Source organism: Delphinapterus leucas, chromosome 14 (genome assembly GCF_059928025.1).
Source record: "Delphinapterus leucas isolate spDelLeu-1000000601 "Yukka" chromosome 14, BTC_Dleu_Yukka2, whole genome shotgun sequence".
In the NCBI taxonomy this organism is placed as follows: domain Eukaryota; kingdom Metazoa; phylum Chordata; class Mammalia; order Artiodactyla; family Monodontidae; genus Delphinapterus; species Delphinapterus leucas.
This window is the reverse complement of record NC_143142.1, coordinates 8432738-8456883: the sequence shown is the minus strand read 5'-3', so window position 1 is coordinate 8456883 and position 24146 is coordinate 8432738. Positions and strand designations below refer to the sequence as shown.

At 37.7% G+C, this 24146-nt stretch overlaps 1 protein-coding gene across 1 annotated transcript in view; it reads right to left on the bottom strand.

Annotated features, from left to right (window-relative positions):
- The window catches only part of IFT81 (intraflagellar transport 81), an 85979-nt gene that overhangs the window by 5951 nt on the left and 55882 nt on the right, over positions 1 to 24146 (bottom strand). The window contains exons 13-17 of the mRNA XM_022597811.2: positions 20420 to 20548; positions 19225 to 19314; positions 4815 to 4901; positions 3742 to 3813; positions 3572 to 3657 (exon numbers count right to left, since the gene is read on the bottom strand). Coding sequence (XP_022453519.1) covers positions 3572 to 3657; positions 3742 to 3813; positions 4815 to 4901; positions 19225 to 19314; positions 20420 to 20548 — 464 coding nt within the window. The remainder of the gene's footprint in view (positions 1 to 3571; positions 3658 to 3741; positions 3814 to 4814; positions 4902 to 19224; positions 19315 to 20419; positions 20549 to 24146) is intronic.

Here is a 24146-nt window from a genome sequence, read left to right as displayed (position 1 = left end):
AGAATGAAACCCATTATCAAACACTCCCTTTTCCAATCTTTAGTCAGTTCATCTAATAAACAGTAATATAAGGAAAAAACCAAGGCAAAATATCATGTAAGAAGTTAAGTACCATTTCCAGTTAATCTACACTTAAATCAATGGTAATCCATTTGCTTAAATTACACTTTTTTTTTAAAGAGGTTTGCAGAAGAGAGAAAGGATACACATTTTAAAAAAACATTAAATAGCATCTAACCCAGCAATCCAACTTCTAGGAAGTCATCCTACAGAAAAACTCTCATAAGTTAATAAAGATGAAAGCAAAGACTATTACTTCACCATTGCTTATAGTAGTGAAAATCTGCAACCAACTAAATGTTGATAGATGGGGAAATGTTTAAATAAATTATGGTACATCCGTTCAAAGGAATAATACAGAGTTGTAAAAAAAGAATGAGGTAGATCTATAAATACTAAAGTGGAAAAAATTCTAGATAAATTATTAAGAAAAAAACTGTATATGTAGCTTAATTTTATTTATGTATACACACATATACAGACATATTAGCAAAAGCATGGGAAAAGAATATGGGATAATATACAATAAAATATTAACAGTAGACATTTATGAGGTATGGCAGTGTGTACAACATTCAATTTTTGTGTGCTATACTTGATAATGGTTACTTTTTGTTTTTATAAGTATTTCTTTTGTAAGCTAAAAAAGTTACAAATTTTTAATGTAAAAATAGAAATACAAATAACATATTGTATTTTTAAACAAAGGTATAATTATATTTTAATATTATATAAGACAAAAAGTGAGATTTGAAGTGTTAAGGACAAAGACTGAAGGATGAGGACACAGGAACCAAGGACAAAGGAACCAGTGACAAGAAGATAAGAAACTTTAGACCTCAAATTTGTATGGAAAAAGACTATATTTCTGTGTAAAGCTACACAGTAGTACTTAGGAAGAAATTAAACAACACAAAATTGGGAATCTAAGAAATCATAAACCACAAACTCTAGCAGCTTAAGTGAAGAAAGATTTGCATTTATGTCAAAAGGGAGGTAAACATGATTAGAATAGAAAGAATGGCAATCAAAAGTACCTGAAGCCTTTACAGAGCTGAAGTGAAGGTAGAATTTGTGCACAGGAATAAGAGTGGAAGGGAATAGACACAATCTTGATGAACCTTCATTTTGCCCTTAAAATTTATGAGACACTAAGTCAAAATTGTTTACCTTTCTAGCTCTTCAATGAAAAAAAGCTGGGAGGAACTAAATGACATATCCCTCAAGAAGAATGTATGGTTATAATTAAGAGAGCTTTAAATAATTCATTTATTACCCTAGGCCCGAGGAATGTCCAAACTGTTTTAGAATTTCCATTTATATTTTATCAAGAAATCGACAGGCACATGCTCTTTCCCCATAACAGTAATATGTAATTTTAATTTATTCAATGAATTTATTCAAGAAATAATTACAGAGCACCTGTTATGTACCAAGCATGCCCTGGGATTTCAAAAAGAAAACAGGACAGACAGGGTCCTTGCCCTCTAGGAATTCATACTGTATCATTTCCAAAATACTGCTGCATACATTATATTTAACTTGAGCCTCTGTGGTATATATTATTCTCCTTATTTTATAGATGAGGAATGATTTGTCCAAGGTCACAAAACTAGGAACTGGAAAAATCAGGTTAGAAACAATTTTATGGTCTCTCTCTAGTACTTTGATATATAATATGCTGCCTCTTTAAGTAAAATTAAAATTTGCAGATGATCTTTCAAAACCAAGCTAATTTCTTACACCTTTGGCCTTACCAGGAAGTACCATAAAAGTAGAAAATGAAATAACGTTAAAGATATTGTGTCTACAATAGTTATAATATTTTAAACATGTATCAGTGAGTTTAGAGTATAATTAACTCCATTTTATTCTTAACATTCTTATCATGTACTACTCTAGTCAGGGCGCAGTATTTTTCTATTGGAAAACTGAGGAATGGTAAAGGTTTACAATGATTTTTAAAATGATGAAGAGGAATATCTAGCTAGAAAACTGATAAGAAAACCAATAGTTCAGGAGCTATATTTCCTTTTTTACTATTTATATTGATCACTTTGGAAGAAAAGAAACAATTTCTAAAACTTTTATTTTTCAAGAACAAAATTAACTTCTCACATTTGTGAAATATTAGCATTGACTATATAGATTTAATGAGCACAGTTTATATTCAATGAAAGAATTTGAATAAGTACATTCAGTATGTTTTTTTATGTAGGCTTATTTTTTTTTTTAATATTTATTTATTTATTTGGCTGTGTCGGGTCTTAGTTGCGGCATTTGGGATCTTTCGTTGCAGTGCGCGGACTCTCTAGTTGTGGCGCGCAGGCTCCAGAGCGCGCGGGCTTCAGTATATGCAGCACACGGGCTCTCTAGTTGTGGCACGTGGGCTCTGGAGTGCGCAGGCTCAGTAGTTGCAGCGTGTGGGCTTAGTTGCTCTGCGGCATGTGGGATCTTAGTTCCCTGACTAGGGATCGAACCTGTGTCCCCCTGCATTGCAGGGGGATTCTTAACCACTGGACCACCAGGGAAGTCCCTGTATGTTTAATATGTTAGACTATTAAAAAATAATATCCTATTTATAGGATATTTTTGGTCTGGCCTGCATCATATAAAAAAAATTTAGACTTTGCAAAACATTCTATTTCTTAGATTCCTTTTTGTAATATTAATGTATATGCCACTAAAAATCTCAACTGCAGTCTAGAATAAGTGTGAATCCTACACTTCATTTGAGTTCTTACCAAATGGTAAAAGCAAAACATTTGAATTACGATTAGGGGCAAAGAAAGCTTATCTTGTTCATTACTGCATTTTATCAAAGCTAGCAATTCAACTATAAACGTATTTTTTAAGACAGCATTTGATTTATTATAATATGCTGCAAGCTAGGATTACAAAAAGAAAAAATCACCATATAAGGACTAGTAGTATTTATACACCCTTCTTTGCTTTAAAGGCTGACATACTGCAGTCACACAGTTTCTAGCTGAAATGCAGTCACTCACACTGCACAATGAGCAGGCCAACAACCAGAGTCCAGGCCATGTAGGACTTGAAAAATAGACCAACCTTAGTGCTTTTAAAAAAGCAATTATGAAATTATACGTATTCCTGAGGAGGGGGTAATGGGGATTAACTGCTTAATGGTTGTAAGAGTTTCTGTTTCGGGTGATGAAAAAGTTTTGGTAATATATAGTGGTTATGGTTGCATAATATTTTTAATGTAATCAATGCAACACTTTTAATTATACACTTAAAAATGGCAAATTTTATGTTATTTACCTTTTGCCACAATAAAAAAGTAAGCAAGCAAGCAAGAAAAATTATATGTATTCTTACTTAGCAGGGCTGGACTATCTAGAAGATGTTTAACAAGATTTAATCCTAAATAATATCTTACTATATGCTTATTTAAGTACTCTGACTTTGTATAATTCCATCTTATTTATAAAACTTCTACAGATTAAAACATCAAGTAACTCAATATAAAAACAACAAAATTACTTGCCTAATTGCCTTTCTTTTTTCTTGTTGATCAGAAGAGACATATGCCTTCATTTCATCAGTAGCACGACAAAGTTGTACTTCTAGGTTCTAAGTGGAAAGACTAAGCTTTAGGTTAAGTCCTTGATACAGAAAAATCTCAGAAAAGTTTTTGATCCACTTTCTTTGTCTTACCTTAATCATACAATTTGTATAATGGTATCTACTTTCGTCTTGAAGACATTCTTCACGGAGTCCTCTGACTTCCTAATGTATATAATTTTAAATGGGCAACATTATCGAAAGAATAATCAGATACAGAAAGGATGACTATATTTACAACAAAAGAAATACCATCAGAGTATTTCCTCTTCTGCAACCGAAACTTTATTATAATAGACTAGGTTGCAATCTTTTCTAGAGACCACTCATATCACTCTACAACCTATAAGTTTAGTTATTTATTAAGTACCTACTGTGTGCCCAGCTCTGTGCTAGGTGCTGGGGACAGAGGAGTGAACAAGACAGGTCCCTGCTCTCATTCAAGTAGAGGAAACAGACAAAAACAAGGAAACATGTAATGAAGGTAGTTTCAGATGGGAAAAAGTGCTATGAAGAAAATTCTGCAGTAGAATGTGATAGGGTGACTGGGCAATGTTAGGTGATCAGAGAAGACCTCTAGGAGGATGTGACATTTAGGGTGAGACCTAAAAGGTGAAAAGGAGAGATCAAGGCAAATAGTTGGTGGTAGAGTATCCCAGAGAGAGAAGAATACATGCAAAACCCCCAAGGTGAAAACAAGCTTGGCCTGTCTGAAGTACAAGAAGGCGGCCAGTGTGGCTGGGGCCCTGTGGGCGAGGAGTAGAGCACGTGGATATGAAGTTCATGGAAGCAGGTAGGGCCTTATAGACCACAGTTCTGAAGTTAGATTTTAAGTGCAACAGGAAGCCAGTGGAGGGTAGCCTAAGTGCTGTATAGGTTTCTTTGGCTGCTCTATGGAGAATAAACCTTAGGAAGGCAAGCGTGGAAGAGGAGAGTAGGTGGGAGGTTACAGTGCGAGTCTAGGGGGCCGGGACTCTGGCGGTAGGGGTGTAGATGGAGAATTTAGTATGTACGCATCAAGTTTGAAGACATAAAAATCTCTGCAGCTTAGGAGACAGACTCAGGGGATGAGAGTAAAGATTTGGGAATCTTTTGACATTGGTAGTGAAAATATGCATATACAGGCAGTTTCTGCTAAGTTGTTAAAATAAAAACTGTCTTCTTACCTGTTCTAATTTGGACCGATTGCTTTCAAGGCCTGCTGCACAGCTATCATACTGGGATTTCTTTTCATCACACTCCTGGGTTAATTCCTAGCATGAAAAGGGTAATTAATTGAATAAGTAAAAAACAAAGGCCTAAAATGTGGCTCTGAAACAATACATGCCCTTGTCAGTCTTGTAACTTAACTCTAAGCTTCTTGGCATACTTAGGAGTTATTTATACAACAATCAGACATTTGAGAATTATGACAGATGAAGGTGCTGATAAAAACAATAGCTGCCATGTATTAAGCTGTGTGCCAGGCTCTCTGTTAGAAGCTGGGAATAAAACAGCGAGCAAAACAGCCAAAAATCCTTCCCCTCAAGTAATGCTCAGACAAGTAAACAGGCTGAGTGCTATGATGGATGAATGCAAGGTGTTATAGGAGCACATGGGACACTCACTGGACCTAACCCAGGCTTGGGGATCAGTGCGGACAACCTGCTGGAGAAATTGATATCTAAGCTGAGGTACGAAGGATTAGTAAGCATAGTTAGAAGGGACAAGAAGAGGAGAATGTTCATAAAAAAAGGAACACTATGTATGAAGTCTTGGACTTGGAACTAGAGAGAAGGACAATTTAGGACATATAAGTAGTTTATTATACGGGAGCATGTCTGGGAAATGTGAGAAGAGGCTGAAGACTTTGGCAGAGGCCTGATCAGAACTTTGTAAACCATGTTAAGGGTGTTTGAGCTTTACCTTTAACAATAACTAAGTCTCAAAACAACCTCTTGAGGTAGGTATTAATATCCCCACATCGTGCAAGGACAAGTATCTTGTAAAAGATTGTACTGCTGGAAAGACGTGTTAGAATTTGAATTCAGGCTGTTTGAGTAGTTTCACACTTTCTTCTAACATAATATTTTGAAACTGATAATCTGAAAATCTTCTTCTACCGACACCTGGAAATGTATCAACAAATGCTTGATAAGGCAGGGCAAACATCCTTTCAGATCCACAGCTAACTGAACTCTCAAGGAAGTAAAAGGAATTACCAAGACTAGAAACAAAGGATGACAGCCTATGGCTACACTTGGTGAAGGAGTTGGGAGTCAATCTTGATAACAGAATGATTATTATCTCCAGGGAGGGCAAAAGACCTGGAAACCTGTGAATAAAGGGTTAACACCAGGCCTGGATTGATTCAGGCCAGCCTGGGAATGGTTTCACACAGCACAGTTTCCTTGGGAACTGGAGAGTTAACATAAATGGGTAATATTGTGTGGTGCTTCTGCTGTGTGGGACTGCATCTGGTTTGGGGTGACTAGCACAGTATAAAAGATTGGTGGGAAAAAGGAGCCATGGCTTTTGTGAACCAAAGTGACCTACAGACATCTAAGGCTCTCATGGTTGACAGTCACATACACCCCAAGTGGGAGAAGGGGCAACAGAGGCTGTGTACTTGGGTAGCTGCTGGGCCTGTCAATGAGATGAAGATACTATAGTATATGAAAGCCTTTTTTTGTTGTGAGTTTGATGGCCAAACTGATCAGTAAATGCAGCTATGCTACTTCAGAGGAGGATGGAAAAAAGGAGTCTGTCCTCAGGCAGGTTTGGGATTTGGATTTACCCTACCTACATGGTCTAAGAACTCCCAAGCTGAGACATTAACTCAAAATTAGCTCCAAGCTTGTGATATTCCTAAAACACCTGGCAGAACAACAGCAAAACCACTCTGGAGGGACACACCCTCCATCTTAGCTGCCAGGACTCAAGAGACAAAACCCTACTAAAGATAAACTCACAATCCAAAAGTATAAATATATAAGGAACAATCAATCCATTATGAGTGAGAATCAGGAGATATAAAACACACAGCAGGACTATACCTCCAGGAACTTTGAATACTAGAAGAAAGTCTATTAAATAAGTATGCTTAAAATAATTAAAGTTATAAAGGAGGAACAGAAAATAAAAGACTAAAAAAGGCACAGTGAGTAAAAATAGACAAAAACGAAAAAAAAAGTCACTGAAATTAAAAACTAAGTAGGTGACATAAACATAAGATTGACTCAGGAGATAAAAGAATGAACTAAAAATCAGAGCTGAAGAAATTATCCAAAATTCATCACAGAGAGAGACAAAGAGATGAAAATATGAAAATGAGGTTAAACAACAGGGAACAGAATAAATACGTCTAACATATATCTAACAGGAGTTGCTGAAGAACAGACTAGAAAGACCAGGGGAGAGAATATTTGAAGATATCATGTAGAATTTTTCCAGAATTAATGGGAGACAAAAAAGCACAGATTCCAGCAGAGCAGATAAAACTAAATCTATACTTAGATCATGGCAGTGAAACTGGACAACACCAAAGATAAAAATATTAAAACCATCTACAGATTTAAGGCAATCCCTATCAAAATACCAATGTTACTTTTCACACAACTAGAACAAATAATTTAAAAACTTGTATGGAAACACAAAAGACCCTGAATAGCCAAAACAATCTTCAGAAAGTAGAATAGAGCTGGAGGTATCATACTCCCTGACTTCAGACTATACTACAAAACTATGGTAATCAAAACAGTATGGTACTGGCAACAAAAACAGACACATAGATCAATGGAACAGAATAGAGAGCCCAGAAATAAACCCACACACTTATGACCAACTAATCTATGACAAAGGAGACAAGAATATACAATTGAGAAAAGACAGTCTCTGCAATAAGCGGTGATGGGAAAACTGGACAGTTAAGTGTAAAGGAATGAAATTGGAACATTTCCTCACACCATGTACAAAAATAAACTCAAAATGGAAAAGGGAACCCTTTTGCACTGTTGGCGGGAATGTAAATTGATACAGCCACTATGGAGAACAGTATGGAGGTTCCTTAAAAAACTAAAAATAGAACTACCATAAGACCCAGCAATCCCACTACTGGGCATATACCCTGAGAAAACCATAATTCAAAAGCAGTCATGTACCACAATGTTCATTGCAGCACTATTTACAATAGCCAGGACATGGAAGCAACTTAAGTGTCCATCAACAGATGAATGGATAAAGAAGATGTGGCACATATATATAATGGAATATTATTCAGTCATAAAAAGAAATGAAATTTAGTTATTTGTAATGAGGTGGATGGACCTAGAGTCTGTCATACAGAGTGAAGTAAGTCAGAAAGAGAAAAACAAATACCGTATGCTAACACATATATATGGAATCTGAAAAAAAAAACAAAAACGTTGTGAAGAACCTAGGGGCAGGACAGGAATAAAGACGCAGATGTAGGGAATGGACTTGAGCACATGAGGAGGGGGAAGGGTAAGCTGGGACGAAGTGAGAGAGTGGCATGGACATATATACACTACCAAATGTAAAATAGATAGCTAGTGGGAAGCAGCCACATAGCACAGGGAGATCAGCTCGGTGCTTTGTGGCCACCTAGAGGGGTGGGATAGGGAGGGTGGGAGGGAGGAGAAATGGGGATATACATATATGTATAGCTGATTTACTTTGTTACACAGCAGAAATTAACACACCGTTGTAAAGCAATTTTACTCCAATAAAGATGTTAAAACAAAAAAAAAACTAATAAGAAAAATAATCTCAAAATGGATTAAAAACCTAAATGTAAAAAACCATAAAACTCCCAGAAGAAAACATAGGCAGAACACTGTTTGACCTAAATCACAGCCATATTTTTTGGGTCTGTCTCCTAAAACAAAGGAAACAGAAGCAAAAATAAACCAGTGGGACCTAATTAAACTTAAAAGCTTTTGCATAGCAGAGGAAACCATGGACAAAATGGAAGATAACCTACTGAATGGGAGAAAACATTTTAAAATGATATCATTAATAAGAGGTTAATATCCAAAATACATAAACAGCTCATATAACTCAAAAAAAAAGTTAAAAAATGGGCAGAAGACCTGAAAAGACATTTTTCCAAAGAAAATATACAGATGGCCAACAGGAACATGAAAACATGCTCAATATCATTAATCATCAGCGGAATACAAATCAAAGCCACAATGAGAGATCACCTCACACCTGTCGGAACGGCTATTATCAAAAAAGACCACAAATAACAAATATTGGTAAGGATGTGGAGAAAAGGGAGCCTTTGTACATTTTTTTTTCATTTTTTTTTTTCTTTGTACATTTTTGATGAGAATGTAAATTGGTGCAGCCACTGTGGAAAACAGTATGGAGGTTCCTCAAAAAACTAAAAATAGAACTACCACATGATCCAGCAATTCCACTCCTGAGTATATAACCAAGGAAAATGAAAACATTAATTTGAAAAGATATATGCATCCCAATGTTCATAGCAGCATTATTTACAATAGCCAAGACATGGAAGCAACCTAAGTGTCAATCAAGAGACGAATAGAAAAAGAAGATGTGGTGTGTATATATATATATATATACATACATATATATATATATATACACACACACACACACACAATAGAATACTACTCATTAAAAAGAATGAAATTTTGCCATTTACAACAACATGGATGAACTTGGAGGGTACTATGCTTAGTGAAATAAGTCAGAAAGAGAAAGACAGATACTGTACAATATTACTTTTCTTTGGAATCTAAATAATAAAACAAACTATTGACTATAACAAAAATTAAAACTAAATATAGGGGAGACATTATCTAAAAAGAAATGAGAATTAAACCGATAGCAGATCCCTCAACACAACAAGAGAAAGCAGAAAGCAATGAAAATAATTTTTTTTTCTGACCAAGTCACTATTTAAGAAGAAAAACAAAGATGGTTTACTTTTGGCAATGATTCTTTACTGAGAGAACTACTAAAAGAAAAAAAAATAAAACAAGGAAATTTCATTTTAGGAAGAAGGAAACTGAATCCAGAAGTAAGGAATAAAGTACATGAAGCAATGGTGAGAACTGCTAAATATGTGGGTAAATCTAAACAGGAAATGACTGTATGAAGTAGTAATTATAACAGTAATGACCACCATGACAACCACTTTTAGAGATGAAGAAATAAAATGGAAATAAAATACCACAGGATAACAACACATGTGTAAGGCAGGAGAGGGTGTTAAATTATTCTGAGGTTCCTGTATTGTTCAGGAGATTAACAGTTGTTCAGCTGATTAACTTTAGGCAGGAAAAATATGTTAAAAATTTAAGAGTAAACAATATCAGAATAGAAGAAAATAGAAAAGGAAATAAAGGGAAAAAAGAATATAAAGAAAACAGGATTGGTGCAACAGAGGGCAGAAAGAGGAAAAGAAACATAGAAAAGCACAGTACATAGGATGTACAAAATAGAAATAAATTCCAATGTATCAATAATAAGAGTAAATGTAAATGGGACTAAACTCACCAATTAAAAGACAGATTCTCACACTGTAAAGCAACTATACTCCAATAAAAATTTTCTTAAAAAAAGATTCTCAAACTGGATGTAAGAAACTATATCCACACAAAATCCAACTATATGCTATTTATGAGACTTACATAGGACAAAAATAAGGACACAGAAAGCTGAAAGTGAACAAATAAAAAGACACACCAAGCAACACTAATCCTAAGAAAGCTGCCACACTTAAGTTAATAGCAGACAAAATAAGGCTCCTAGACAAAAAGCACTGCAAGGAATAAAGAGTCATAAAATAATGATAAAATGAATAATTTTAAGTGTTTTTTTTAAAAACCAGGAATCTTTAAATTGTGGTAAAATACACATAAAATTTACCATTTTAACCATTTTTAAGGCTACAGTTCAGCTGTATTAAAAACATTCACGTTATTGTGCAACCAATCTCCAGAACTCTTTTCACCTTGCAAAACTGAAACTCTATATTCATTACACCACAAGTCCCCATTCACCAGGAAGTTTTGAACAACACATTTAAGAAGCTTGATCTGACAAACACATGGAGAACCCAGCACTCAACAACTGGAAAATACATTCTTTTCCGGATCAAGTCACTAAAAAAATTATGTTGGCCTCAGCTCTCTCCATGGCCACACTTAACTCTCAAAGACTGTGGAGCTACACTTTAAAAGTCCTCAAGGAAAGAAAGCATGATGTAAGGGCTTTTATGCTCAATCAAGCAGTTGTTGAAATATTTAAGGCAACAAATTCTAGATTTGCAAGAACTCATCAGGTAATATTGCTCTACTAAGCTTTGAGGACTCTACTAGAAAACAAATGAGAGACAATAAAAAGTAGGAAAATGGGCAGTGAGAGGATTGTTAATGAGCACTGAATCTGACAAGTACAGGTATAATACTAAAGACAAAAGTGGGAACTAGGGTAATAGAACAGAACATAAATGTTATATGCCCTGACAGTGTAGACACGATACCGTAAAACCTGCAGGGAGGGGAAGGGGAAAAGAAGGTGGAAGGTAGAATGAATAAGCCAGCTTCCTCAATTTTTAATTGCTGGGGATGGATGGGGGAATGTCAAAAGATATAATTTAAACCTGATGAATCAAGTCATAGTATAAGCATATTACAAGTATAAAGGCAAACAGTAAGAAAGACAATACAAATGACCAAAATTAGGTGCTAAAGCAAAGGGAAGGAGAAGTTAGAGGAAAAATACCAATTTCATCACTACTCATAGTGGGGATTAATACATACTATCAACAGAAATGGATGATTAATGGTGGCATTACAGATATAACCAGTAGAGCAAAACCAGAGCCAGAAAATATGAGAGAGAGACACAGACACAGAGAATGAACAGAGGAATTTATTTTTATAGGCTTTAAAGTCAGAAGCAAAACATAAAATGCACAAAGACCAAATATGTCTACATATCAATAAATATGAATTGGCTAAACTTATTTATTAAAATAAACCTTTCAGATTATGTCACAACACAAAACACAGTTCAAGATCTATTCAGAGACACACCTACAACAAGGTAAATTTTTAAAAGCTGAAAGCAAAAGATGAGCAGAAGTATAGCAGGCAAATGCAAACAAAAGGAAGCAAACATTAGTATCAGTCAGAGTTGACTTCTGGCACCCCACCAAAAAAAAAGCTTTTGTTTTTTTTAGAGAGTAAGAACAAAGGTGTGGAGATCAAACTTCAGGTAGCCAATAAATAATTATCCATTCATGAATTTTCAGAAAATTTCTGGAAAATATATAAGGAACTGTTATCAGTTATTATTTCTGGGGAGTATGCTAGGGGTGGAGTGTAGAGAGAGAAATAATTTCTATTCTTTCCCTTAACCAATTCCTTACAGTTTGAATTCTGGCCAAGAGCATGGTTTTACTTCTATAAGAAAAAGCAATCAACAAGAAATATTTCAGTGAAATCAATAATTACCACATTGTATATATACTCTAAAACAAGTATTTTAGCTTTTTCCCATATATTAGCAATTATATGTATTATGTCATTTAATTACATATAAATTTATAATTTATGGAACGGCATCTATAAAAACAAACATGAAGATTTTCAAGATGCTATCTAATTCTAGATAATTATAAAAGATTTAGATAAATATAAGTTGTGATTTTCAAAGTCTTGAGATTTTCAAACAATTTTCAAAGTTATGAACATTCAAATTTATAACAAAATGCAAATAAAAAGAATGGAAATGTACTAACACTTCACTATAAAATTTCCTAAATATTTGAGAGTTGTCCATGAAAGCAAGAAGTATAAAGTATTTTTAAGAACTCCTGAACTTTAACAATACGATAATACATCTGTGTAGTTTTGAGTGTTAAATATACTTACACAAGTTAAAAATAAACACTATTCAAAGCAGAGAACAATTACGAATTTCAGTTGATATTTGGCAACAGCTTAAAGTCAATGAAGCAGCTTGTTTTTTCAGTTTTTTTTTTTTTTTTTTTTTTTTTGCGGTATGCAGGCCTCTCACTGTTGTGGCCTCTCCCGTTGCAGAACACAGGCTCTGGACGCGCAGGCTCAGCAGCCATGGCTCACGGGCCCAGCCGCTCCGCGGCATGTGGGATCTTCCCAGACCGGGGCACGAACTCGTGTCCCCTGCATCGGCAGGCGGGCTCTCAACCACTGCGCCACCAGGGAAGCCCTTTCAGTATACTTTTTATTACAAAAGTTTTCTGGGTAAAAATAGAACTATAGGGACTTCCCTGGTGGTGCAGTGGTTAGGAATCTGCCTGCCGATGCAGGGGACATGGGTTCGATCCCTGGTCCGGGAAGATGCCACGTGCCGTGGAGCAACTAAGCCCGTGCACCACAACTACCGAGCCTGCGCTCTAGAGCCCGCAAGTCACAACTACTGAGCCCGCGCTCCACAACTACTGAAGCCTGCGCGCCTAGATCCTGTGCTCCCCAACAAGAGAAGCCACTGCAATGAGAAGCCCACGCACCGCAATGAAGAATAGCCCCGGCTCGGCGCAACTAGAGAAAGCCCGCGCACAGCAACGAAGACTCAACGCAGCCAAAAAAAAAAAAAAAAAGAGAACTATACATGGATGTGGGAGATTAACACATGGAGCTAAGCAAAATGAGCATCAAGGACTCAACAACTGCACTGAATTCAAACATTGAAAAAAACTAAAAAGTTAATGAAAATGTGGGCAAGTTCTGTACTCTTAGATTTTTAAAATTATGGTAAAATATACATAAAATAAAAATTATCACTTAAACCATTTTTAAGTGTACAGTTAAGTACCTTCACACTGCTGTGCAACCATCACCACCATCCATCTCCAGAACTCTTTTCACCTTCTAAAACTGAAACTCGGTACCCATTACTTTTCAACATGGCAGAAGACAGAGATGAAAATGCTTAGAGGACCTAGGCGCCCCTTGACTTGATGAATGTGTTAAGAACTGGAGAGTTGTATTATTTGAGAATAGTAGTGAGACAGCTATATTTCTTTGTAATGGAAGAGGCAGGAAGTACTTGACATACAGAGAAATCTAGTTAAATCGTATAAAAATGAACTGCAGGTTCTGGTTACATTATTATAATAAATGACTTTTTTCTAATTTATTTATTTATTTATTTTTGGCTGCGTTGGGTCTTCGTTGCTGCATGCGGTCTTTCTCTAGTTGCAGCGAGCAGGGGCTACTCCGTTGCGGTGCGCAGGCTTCTCATTGCTGTGGCTTCTTTTGTTGTGGAGCACGGGCTCTAGGTGTGTGGGCTTCAGTAGTTGTGGCACGTGGGCTCAGTAGTTGTGGCTCATGGGCTCTAGAGCACTGGCTCAGTAGTTGTGGTGCACGGGCTTAGTTGCTCTGTGGCATGTGGGAATCTCCCCGGACCAGGGCTCGAACCCCTGTCCCCTGCATTGGCAGGCAGATTCCTAACCACTGCACCACCAGGGAAGTCCCTATAATAAATGACTTTACAGAATTAAAGATCTGGTATATGATTTTACTTAGAAAACAATTTAGTTGAAAAGCAATAGTATTCCTTCCTTTAAAACCATTTTTAATAGTTATAATGATAAATACCTTTTAAAAAAGTCCTTATGTATTAGTCATTGCTGTTGCAAAGTACCTTATATGTGTTATTTACTTTTACAACCACCCTATTAAGAAGGGACTAGTTTACAGGTGAGGAAACTGAAGTTTATAGAGATGAAGTCATCTACCCAAGGTTATCTAGGGTCTGCCTGATTCTCTAGCCCATGTTCTTAAATCATTCTATCCATATTGTCTCCCCGTAATTAGCACAATTGGTACCCTTTGCTTTCCACCTGCTGTCATTTAGGATAAAGCTTATCCTGAATCTATGTGACATATGCGCTAAATGGCCCAAGACTGACAGATGGCACAGTTTAGTTTCATACATTAAATGGTTCTTTTATTGAACTAATAAATTATCAATATATTTCAAAAGAATTAACAAGTGTGGAGCAGAATGGCACAATATAGAGGAAGAGGGCTTTGAACTCACAGAGACTGCAGTTTGAGTCCTTGTGCCAACACTTAAGTCATCTTAAACAAGTTATTTGACTTCTCTAAGCTTCAATTTCCTTATCTAAGGACAATCTGAAAATATTTTATAGCTGTGAATATTAAATGCATGAATGAGAAAGCATTAAGAGAACATTGTGAGGGCTCAATAATAATTATTTATATAATTCTGTAGAGGTCTGCTTCTAGCTCTAGAAGATTCTTGCCACTTATATTTATACTTGATTTTTAAAATACTTTTAAAAATGTTCTGTTAATGAAGTCAACAAATATTTATTGAACAACTACATTGTTCTAAACGTGGTTCTATAAACCAGACACTCACAACTCTGGTAGATATTACTGTAAGGACCTTAATAGCAAATTTTTTTTAACTCCCAAAATAGAGAATTCCCTGGTGGTCCAGTGGTTAGGACTCCATGATTTCACTGCTGAGGGTCCACCCAGGGTCAGGGAGCTAAGATCCCACAAGCTGCGTGTTGTGGCAAAAAAGAACCCCAAACACAAAAAACAAAAATAAACTCTAAGTACACGAAGTAATTTCATTTGCATCATATAGTATTAAACCAAAACCCAAGAGGGTCTTCCCTGAAGTCTTCTCAGACTTCATCTAGTCTTACTCCATGCTCCTTTCAGCAACTGCACCTTCTCCTGAGCTGTGTTCAGACATCACGTCTAGGCAGATGATTACACACTTCAACCTGAGCCCTAATATCTTCTCCTGAACTCTTGCTGGATATTAACTTTGAAGTGTCTATAAGAAATTCATCATTTCTCCTCTTCTTCGTCCACTGCTACCACCAAAACTAGCTCTTCCTCATCCCTAATCTGCACTGTTAGTGGTTTCAAACCTCAAAATTATCTTGCTATCTCTTGTTCTCTTGTCTGTAATTAGTGTTCTTCCATATACCCTTCAGATCTATTCCTTCTTGTCCATTCCTTCCACCAACACTAGTTTGGGACCTCATTCCCTCTAACTTAGGCTATCAAAAGGCACTTGATGTCACTTTTATTTGTTGAAAAGAATAATTATAAAGACTATGGCAAACAAGGGAAATATATTAACTGAATGGACCCTTAAAGTAATTAAACGCAATGTATACTACCATTCCAACCATGTAGAAAAAGTATATATAAGAGGACAAGGATAAAATGCAAAGATGAACACTGTTCAGCTGTTAATAATAGGATAATGGGTGGTGTAGTAAAGATGTTAAACAGAAGTCCCCAACCTTTTTGGCACCAGGGACCAGTTTTGAGGAAGACAATTTTACCACAGACCAGGGCAGGGTGGGGGATGGTTCAGGCAGTAATGCCAGCGATGGGGAGCGATGGGGAGCGATGGGGAGCAATAGGGCGCGGCAGATGAAGCTTCATTCGCCTGCCTGCTGCTCACCTCCTTCTCTGTGGCCCGGTTCCTAACAGGCCACAGACCAGTAGCAGTCCGCAGCCCAGGGGTTGGGGACCCCTGAAGTAAAGTACCCAAAGTACCCATAGCCTCTCCAGAAGGAAAATTCTCTAGGCAGCCATATTTAGTACCATATCACCCTCCTTTCTTCTGATCCTTACCCACAAGCATAGCCGGTTACACTAAGGATGGATCCTCAGTCTGACCCGAGGATAGCCAGTAATCTCTGAGGTAGTCTGGTGTGGAAAACTGCCCCCAAAAGAGAGGAGCTGCACCAGGAGTTTAAATTAGAAAAGGCAGAGAAAACAGGGCAGTTATAGTGAAAACTTCAACATATATATAGAGAGAAAGGCTACAGTGTGAGATATGAACAATGAGGAGCCATAAGCGAGCTAAGGTTACAAGTATGCCAATCCAAAGAATGGGGAGAAGCTAAAAGATGGAGAAAAGAAACATAGGCAGACACACAGCTGGTGGCAGGCACAGTGAGAAGCCAATACAGAGTGATTCACTGAGTCATGTTATTGGTGTAGTATGAGTATGAAGAACTTGGCTCTGCCATTTACCAGCTGTGTAACCTTGGGCAAGTCCTTTACCCCTCTGTACCTTTATTTGCTCATTTGTGTAAAGGGTGGTTTATCTAACTGGGTGGTTACGAGGCCTGAATGAGTAATGTAACAGTGCCTGGCACACAGAAAGCACTTGATAAATGCTATTACTATCACATTCATCATTATCCACAAGCTCCTGCTAAGCTTCCTGAAGCTTCCCTGAGCCAAAATGCTCAGTAGAGAAGTATAGTACCTCTACCTGCTCCAGAGAGACTATAGTTCTGATCCTTGGATTTCCAAAACAGCATATTTCCTTTAATGTTCTAAATATCCTTTCAATAAAACTCCTCATTTAAAATGTAAATGGACTTAATAAAAGAACTACAGGCATACCTTAGAGATATTGTGGGTTCTGCCCCAGACCACTGCAAAAAAGTGAATATCGCAATAAAGCGAATCACATGAATTTTTTGGTTTCCCAGTACATATAAAACTTATGTTTACACTATACTGTAGTCTATTAAGTGTGTAATAGCATTATGTCTAAAAATGTATATATTTTAAAATACTTTATTGCTAAAAAATGCTAACCACCATCTGAGTCTTCAGCAAGTCAATCTTTTTGCAATAGTAACATCAAAGATCACTGAGCACAGATCACCATAACAAATATATAATAATGAAAAAGTTTGAAATATTGCAAGAGTTACCAAAATGTGACACAGAGACACGAAGTAAGCAAATGTTGTTGGAAAAATGGCACTGACAGACTTACTTGACACAGGGTTGCTACAAACCTTTAATTTGTAAAAAATGTAATAAAGTGAAGTATGCCTGTATTTACAAACAGATTTATTTTACTATATTTTATTTTATTATATATTTTACTTTTACTATTAGGGAGAAATTTTACCATCACCAGAAATACATATAAGTGTTCCCTTTTGTCTCTAAGTTGCTGACTCAAGAAAAGCATTAAGAAAATCAATTCTTTAGAACGTACCCATGAAAACAATCCTTGATGTCCTCAATCTGAAAACCCTGCTCAAAAATCTCCTTTCTGGGGGCTTCCCTGGTGGTGCAGTGGTTGAGAGTCCGCCTGCCAATGCAGGGGACGCGGGTTCATGTCCCGGTCCGGGAAGATCCCACATGCTGCGAAGCGGCTGGGCCCGTGAGCCATGGCCGCTGAGCCTGCGCGTCCGGAGCCTGTACTCCGCAATGGGAGAGGCCACAACAGTGAGAGGCCAGCGTACAGCAAAAAAAAAAAAAAAAAAAAAAATCTCCATTCTGAAATCTTCCTTTCCTGACAATCATTTCATTTCCTTATTTCCTTCCCTTTTCCTTATCAGTTAAGTATATGATTCTGATTATATTTTTTCTATATTGTTCTTAGGTTGGGTTATCTTTTGTTTTTCCTAATTTCCTCATGTGTTTGTTCCCTCTCACCTATGACAGTATGAACCCCAGAGAACAGGGACTTGTCTCTTCCATTTCTTTTGTGGCAGCAGGAGTGTATAACGAAATAAGAAGGAGATTTAAAATAAGATGCTAGAGATGCTAGAGTCAAGCCCCAACTCTCTCACTTCCTACTTCTCTCTTTGGATAAGTCACTCAACCTGTCTCAGACTCCATGGCATTTTTCTATAAAAAAGGAAACAATATCCATCTGATTTCAAAGTCCATGTGATTTCTCACTCTGCTTCTCTGACTCTGATGGATGGCATTCATGAAGAGTTTTATAGTTCCATCCTTAGGCACATGCAGTACAGCTCACATTCAAACCTAAAATTACTACGTGGAGAACGATAAAATAACAATTGTTACGGACAAACGGCGAAGGCCACCTGATCTGGATTTGTGGAGGGCATTTACCTTCTCACAGTTTATCTTTAAAGCAGTGCCTGGAATTAGCTTCCAAGTAACTGTATTTCATCACTTAATCATAAGCCATCATGGTTTGCCCCCCGCCCTGCTCCCTAGCAAAGCAAGTTCATTAATCTAACATTAACTTGTCACCACTCGTTGGCAGACTCTGAGCTTTTACCTGGCCACAGAAGAATGTGACTTCATAACTCTGACATGAGTATGATTTAAAGCAAAAATCTCATTTGGCTGCACTTGTGATTTTAGCTTAAACTCCTTCCTCTCCTTCTCTCCCCTGCCCCCGCCCAAAATTTATGACAAAACAAACAGCATAAATTAAACAAAAACTGTTGTAGGTCACATTATTATTCTCTTTTGCAGAATCATATAAAAAATAATAATTTATTTCCAGAAATTACCCAAGTAAAATATTTGGGATTCTAACTAATACAGCTGAACAAGAGAGAGTATTAAAAGTATCACAAAATTACCACCTAGGGGGGTGGGACAGGGAGGGTGGGAGGGAGATGCAAGAGGGAGGAGATATGGGGATATATGTATCCTGATTCACTTTGTTATAAAGCAGAAACTAACACACCATTGTAAAGCAATTATACTCCAATAAAGATGTTAAAAAAAAAAGTATCACAAAATTAAATTCACTTACTTGACATTTCTGACGCAATTGTCGTAGTTCTTTTATAACTGGAGCTAGAGCTGATTTCTTTTCAGATACCAGAGAATTTAGTCTTTTCACCTGTCATTTAAACAAAATATATGACATCTAAGAAAAGAACTCAAAAGAACAAAAATACCATAAAGGTATTTATTGAAGTGTTATATATGAGTGAAAAAAACTATAAATTACTTCAATGTCAAACAATGGGGAAGTCATTTAGTAAGTACTGATTCCTCAATAAGAAGGAATATCATTTAACTCTTCAAAATGTCAATTATTAAAACTGCAAACCATTATGGGAAAATATTTACAATCTAGCACTGAATAACTAAAACAAATTACAAAGTTGCCTTTATACAGCTTTGTATTATGTAAAAAGTATATAATTATGTAGGTTATATAAAATACACATAAACATAGACGAAGTGATATTCAAGATAATTAATAACCCAAAAGGCATAAGTAATGACCAATCAGAATGGACACCAGCCATAGAGATGAACAGGGTCTTGGAGGCCTCTGCTGTACTAAATGTTCATCTTTATAGGAGTTAGAATGTGGTGAAATCCAGAGGGTTCTGGGACCAATGTGGACAAGACAGGTGGAGGTGGGTACTCTGAGAGTTTGGGGCAGCAGCTATTTACCAATAAGTAGTGAAAGATTTCAACATTTTAATGCCTGATGAAGCTGTATCCGTGCATTCTGGCTGAATAGCAGTCCTGAATACAGAAAGATACTAAGGACATACACAAAAATGAAATAATTGTATTAATTTAAGTAGCATGATTTGGAGAAACTTGTTTTTTATCTTAAATATTTCTTTAATACCATGTAACTTTTTTTTTTTGGCTGAGCTGTGCAGCATGCGGGATCTTAGTTCCCTGACCAGGGACCGAACCCGAGCCTCCTGCAATGGAAGCACAGAGTCCTAACCACTAGACTGCCAGGTAATTCCCAATGCTATGTAACTTTTACACACTTCAAAAACCACAAAATTGAACAACCTGTTTACAACCTCATTAGAATGGAAAATTCAAAAGAGAGTGATAAAGACGTGAAAGAATGTAAAGAAAACAATGCGCAGAAATGAAAATTTGAATGCTTCACTGAAAACAGAACACAAAAATATCTGCCTCAGAGGTAGACCATAAAACAAATAAACAAACAAAGCCTGTGTAATCACCATTTCAGACATGTCATCCAGTGTTCGTCCTTTCACTTCATCAACTTCACTCTTCAGGGCGGATACTCTTTCTAGCTCTTCTTGGGTGTAACTATATCCAGATATACCCTTTTTCTCCTCAATAGTTTGCTAAAAGTAAAGAATAAAATAGGTGTAAAAAATGGGGTCCACAAAATGGGTGTCAAAACCTTGATGATTCCATAATAAGTATATAGATTTAATAGGTACAATAAAGTTGTAAATAAAGTAGTTTAAATCCTAAAGAACAATCTTTATTGACTTCAACAATAATTACGTTCCTTTATATGTTATAAACTTATACTGAAGAACTGAGAGGATGGAGCGCCCATTTGTTGAGATGAGGAGGACTTGGGAGGAACAGGTGAGGGAGGAGTAAAGATCAGAAGTTTAGTTTTGGACATGTTACAAATCTGAAATCTCTAGTAGAAATCCAAGAGAGTTCAAGATGTTGCATATACAAGACTGGAATTTGAGAAGCAACTGGAGATACAAATTTGTGAGTTGTCTGCATAGACAATATCTTTAAAGCCATAAGAGAATAAGATCACCAAAGGAGTGAGGGTAGAGAAGAGATCCAAGGCCTAAGCCTGGGGAACTCAAAACATCTAGGCTTTGGAGAAATGAGAAGAAATCCGCCATGGAGTAGGAACAGGAGTGTTAGTAAGGGAAAAACAAGGAGAGTGCAGTGTGCTAGAAGACAAGTAAAGAAAAATTTTACAGGAAGAGGGAGTTATGAACTATGTCAAACACTGCCAATAGGAAGATAACTAAAATGAATCTGTATGGATTAATCTCAGGATATTTTCAGTGGATACTGTGGGTGCTCTGCCCTGATCTGCTTATTGTGTCAGGGTACCCATCCCCTAGCTGTTGTGAGAATTGGTATTTTGATGGTCTACAGCTGTCCCTTCTTCAAAGTGTACCCCTGGTTTAACAGGAACTGTATCACACCACTTCTTGGGTGGTAGTAAGAGGGTCCATAGCAAATTACTGACTGACACAGGGGTCCAAAGGGGTAGCCCTCTTGCCTAAAGATGAGACCAACTCTGTGATGCAATTCATGCTCCAGAGCTCCTTATGCAATCAGAATGAAATTGGAGTCCAACTGAATCCACTTTTTCCTCTTGCTTCATCTTTTTTCCTAAGAGCACTCACTGAATTATTCATATGAGGAGGAATAAGAATTCTTGTTTCAGGTTCTGCTTCTAGAGAACCTGACCAAACTACAAGGATGGGCTTCTAAGGTACGATCACTCCCTAAGTGAATGGAACTGAGAGCCCTATCACTGGGGGCAAGCAGAGTATCGTTAGTCCTAGGCATGTTATAGCAGTACAATTGCTAAGACTGGTGAACTAGGGCAGAATATAGGTGGAAGGGATTATGGTGGGCATGACAATGGAAGGCTTGAATCTCCTTCAAGAGAGTTTGCTGAGAGGAACAAAGTTGACTGACAGCCATAACTGCTGCCCCTCTGGATCCACCATCACGTTCACACCAAGGCCATGCTTCCCCCAGGCTGTTCCCAGCCAGAGGCTGACCCATTCCTGCCTGACAGGGAACTCCTCTAATTGGTGACTGGCTCAGGAACTCCCCATCATCCCAACCAAAACTTCCTTAAAACTGTGCTTACAGCCTAAGGCTCTTCTTCTCCAATCCTCCTTCCTTCTTCTTCCTTCACAGAACAGCCTAAAGGCATTTAGAGCCTAAAGGCTCTCCCTGCCGCCTGCTGCTCAATTCCCTTTACCCTTCACAAAGGCTTCCTCCAATAAACCTCTTGTACATCTAATCCAATCTGGGCGTATGCTTCTTGGAGGACCTGAACTATCACAGGAACATACTAGCTGGTACAGTGTTGCTGGTGTTCGAGAAGCATGAAGAAATCGTAACTATAAGGACTATGAAATTGGGGTGGCTGTTGCTAAGCTCAAATGACAGGCTCAAATCCATTAATCAGTAATTTAAAGCAAAGTGATAAGTCAGAGAACCTCCTTAGGAGCTTTAAAAAAACCCTCATTTCCTGTGGCTATGAGGCAGAGAGAGCTGAAAACCACGGACAGGACTTAAATTGTAAGACTGGCCAAACTTCAGAGAAGGCTGAATATATCCTATGTCAAAGTCAGGGCTCTGACAGGGAAGGGAAAGGGTGCTGAGTCTGAAATGGGGATAACTGGATAGGCTCACTTGAGAACCTTAAAACCCCAGATTATCTTTTATCTTCTGGGCAGTGGCAAATGGCTTAGCTTGTTGGGTCAGGGGCCTGGAGGAAGCAAGATAGCAAGACTAAATGACTGGGGACAAGGAGGTCTCGGGATTGAGCTATAAGAGTTAACACTAAGTGTGAAGATCTCTTCATCACATGTATATGGCCACTGGACAATGTCCACAGTAGAAAAGGCACTCAGCAGCCGAGTGGAAAGGATGATTTGGCCTTTCCAAAAAGGCCAAAAAGGCTGACAGTAGATGTCAGCCAGCCTCTGTCATTGGCCACCCAGTGTGTGGACAATGGGCTCATGAACAGAATGGCTATGTTGGCAGAGATGGAGGCTAAGTATGGACCAAATAACATGGGCTCTCTCACTAATGCTCATCTAGCTAATGCTACTGCCAAGTGTCTGAGCCGGCGGCAACACAGACCAATCCTGAATTCTGGGTACGGAATCATCCCTTGAGGAAACTGATCATCTACTTAGTGGCAATTTGATAACACCAGATTCTTTCTACCTTGAAAAGAACAACACTTCATCCTGAATGAGACTGACCCATATTGTGGGTAAGGGTTTGCTTTTCTTGCCCACAGCGCTTTAGGCAGCACCACTATCCAAAGGCTCAGAATGTCTGGTCTACTGATGTGGAATCCCACATAATATCACCTGAGACCAAGGGACCTACTTTATGGCAAAGTAGGTATGGCGATGGGAACATGACCACAGGATTCAGTCACTGTACCACACACCATCCAGAAAGCTAATGGCCTGACTGAATAGTGGAAGGGCCCTATGAACGTACAGCTAAGGTGCCAGCTTGGAATTCATGGCCTGTGAAGATAAGTTCTATTCTTCATGATGGAGTGTATATCTTAAACCAATGCCCATTACATGGTGTTGTGTTCCAAATAGATCCAAAGACCCAAAAATACATGGGTCTTGGAACCATGAGATGAAAGTATGAGTGTTATCACTCACCAGAATTCCTACTCATCCACAGGGAATTATGCTTCCCTTCTTGACAACTTTAGGCTCTGTGGGTATAAATGTTCTGGTTTCCATAAGGCACATGCTTCCACCGGAAGGCACATTGAGAAGCCCTTTAAACTTAATGCTCTGCCTACCATCTTGTCACTTGGGCTCCTCATGCCCACAGACCAGCAGGCAGAGAAAAGAGTGATTTATTGGCAGAATATGTTAAGGGTATACAGATGCTGTTATATAATGAAGGACAGATAGGAATAAGTTTGGCATTCAGGTGATCCATTAGGGCATATCTTGGTACTCTCATGCCCAGTTTTAACAGTAAATGGGTAAGTTTACCAACCACAGCCTGATAAGGGCATTGTACTAGAATCTCATACCTCTTAAGGATGAGGGACTGAGTCATCCCACCAAGTGAGTCATTTAGCAGTCCCAACCTTTTTGGCACCAGGGACCGGATTCGTGTAAAACAATTTTTCCACAGACGACGGAGGGTGGGGGTTGGGGGGATGGTTCA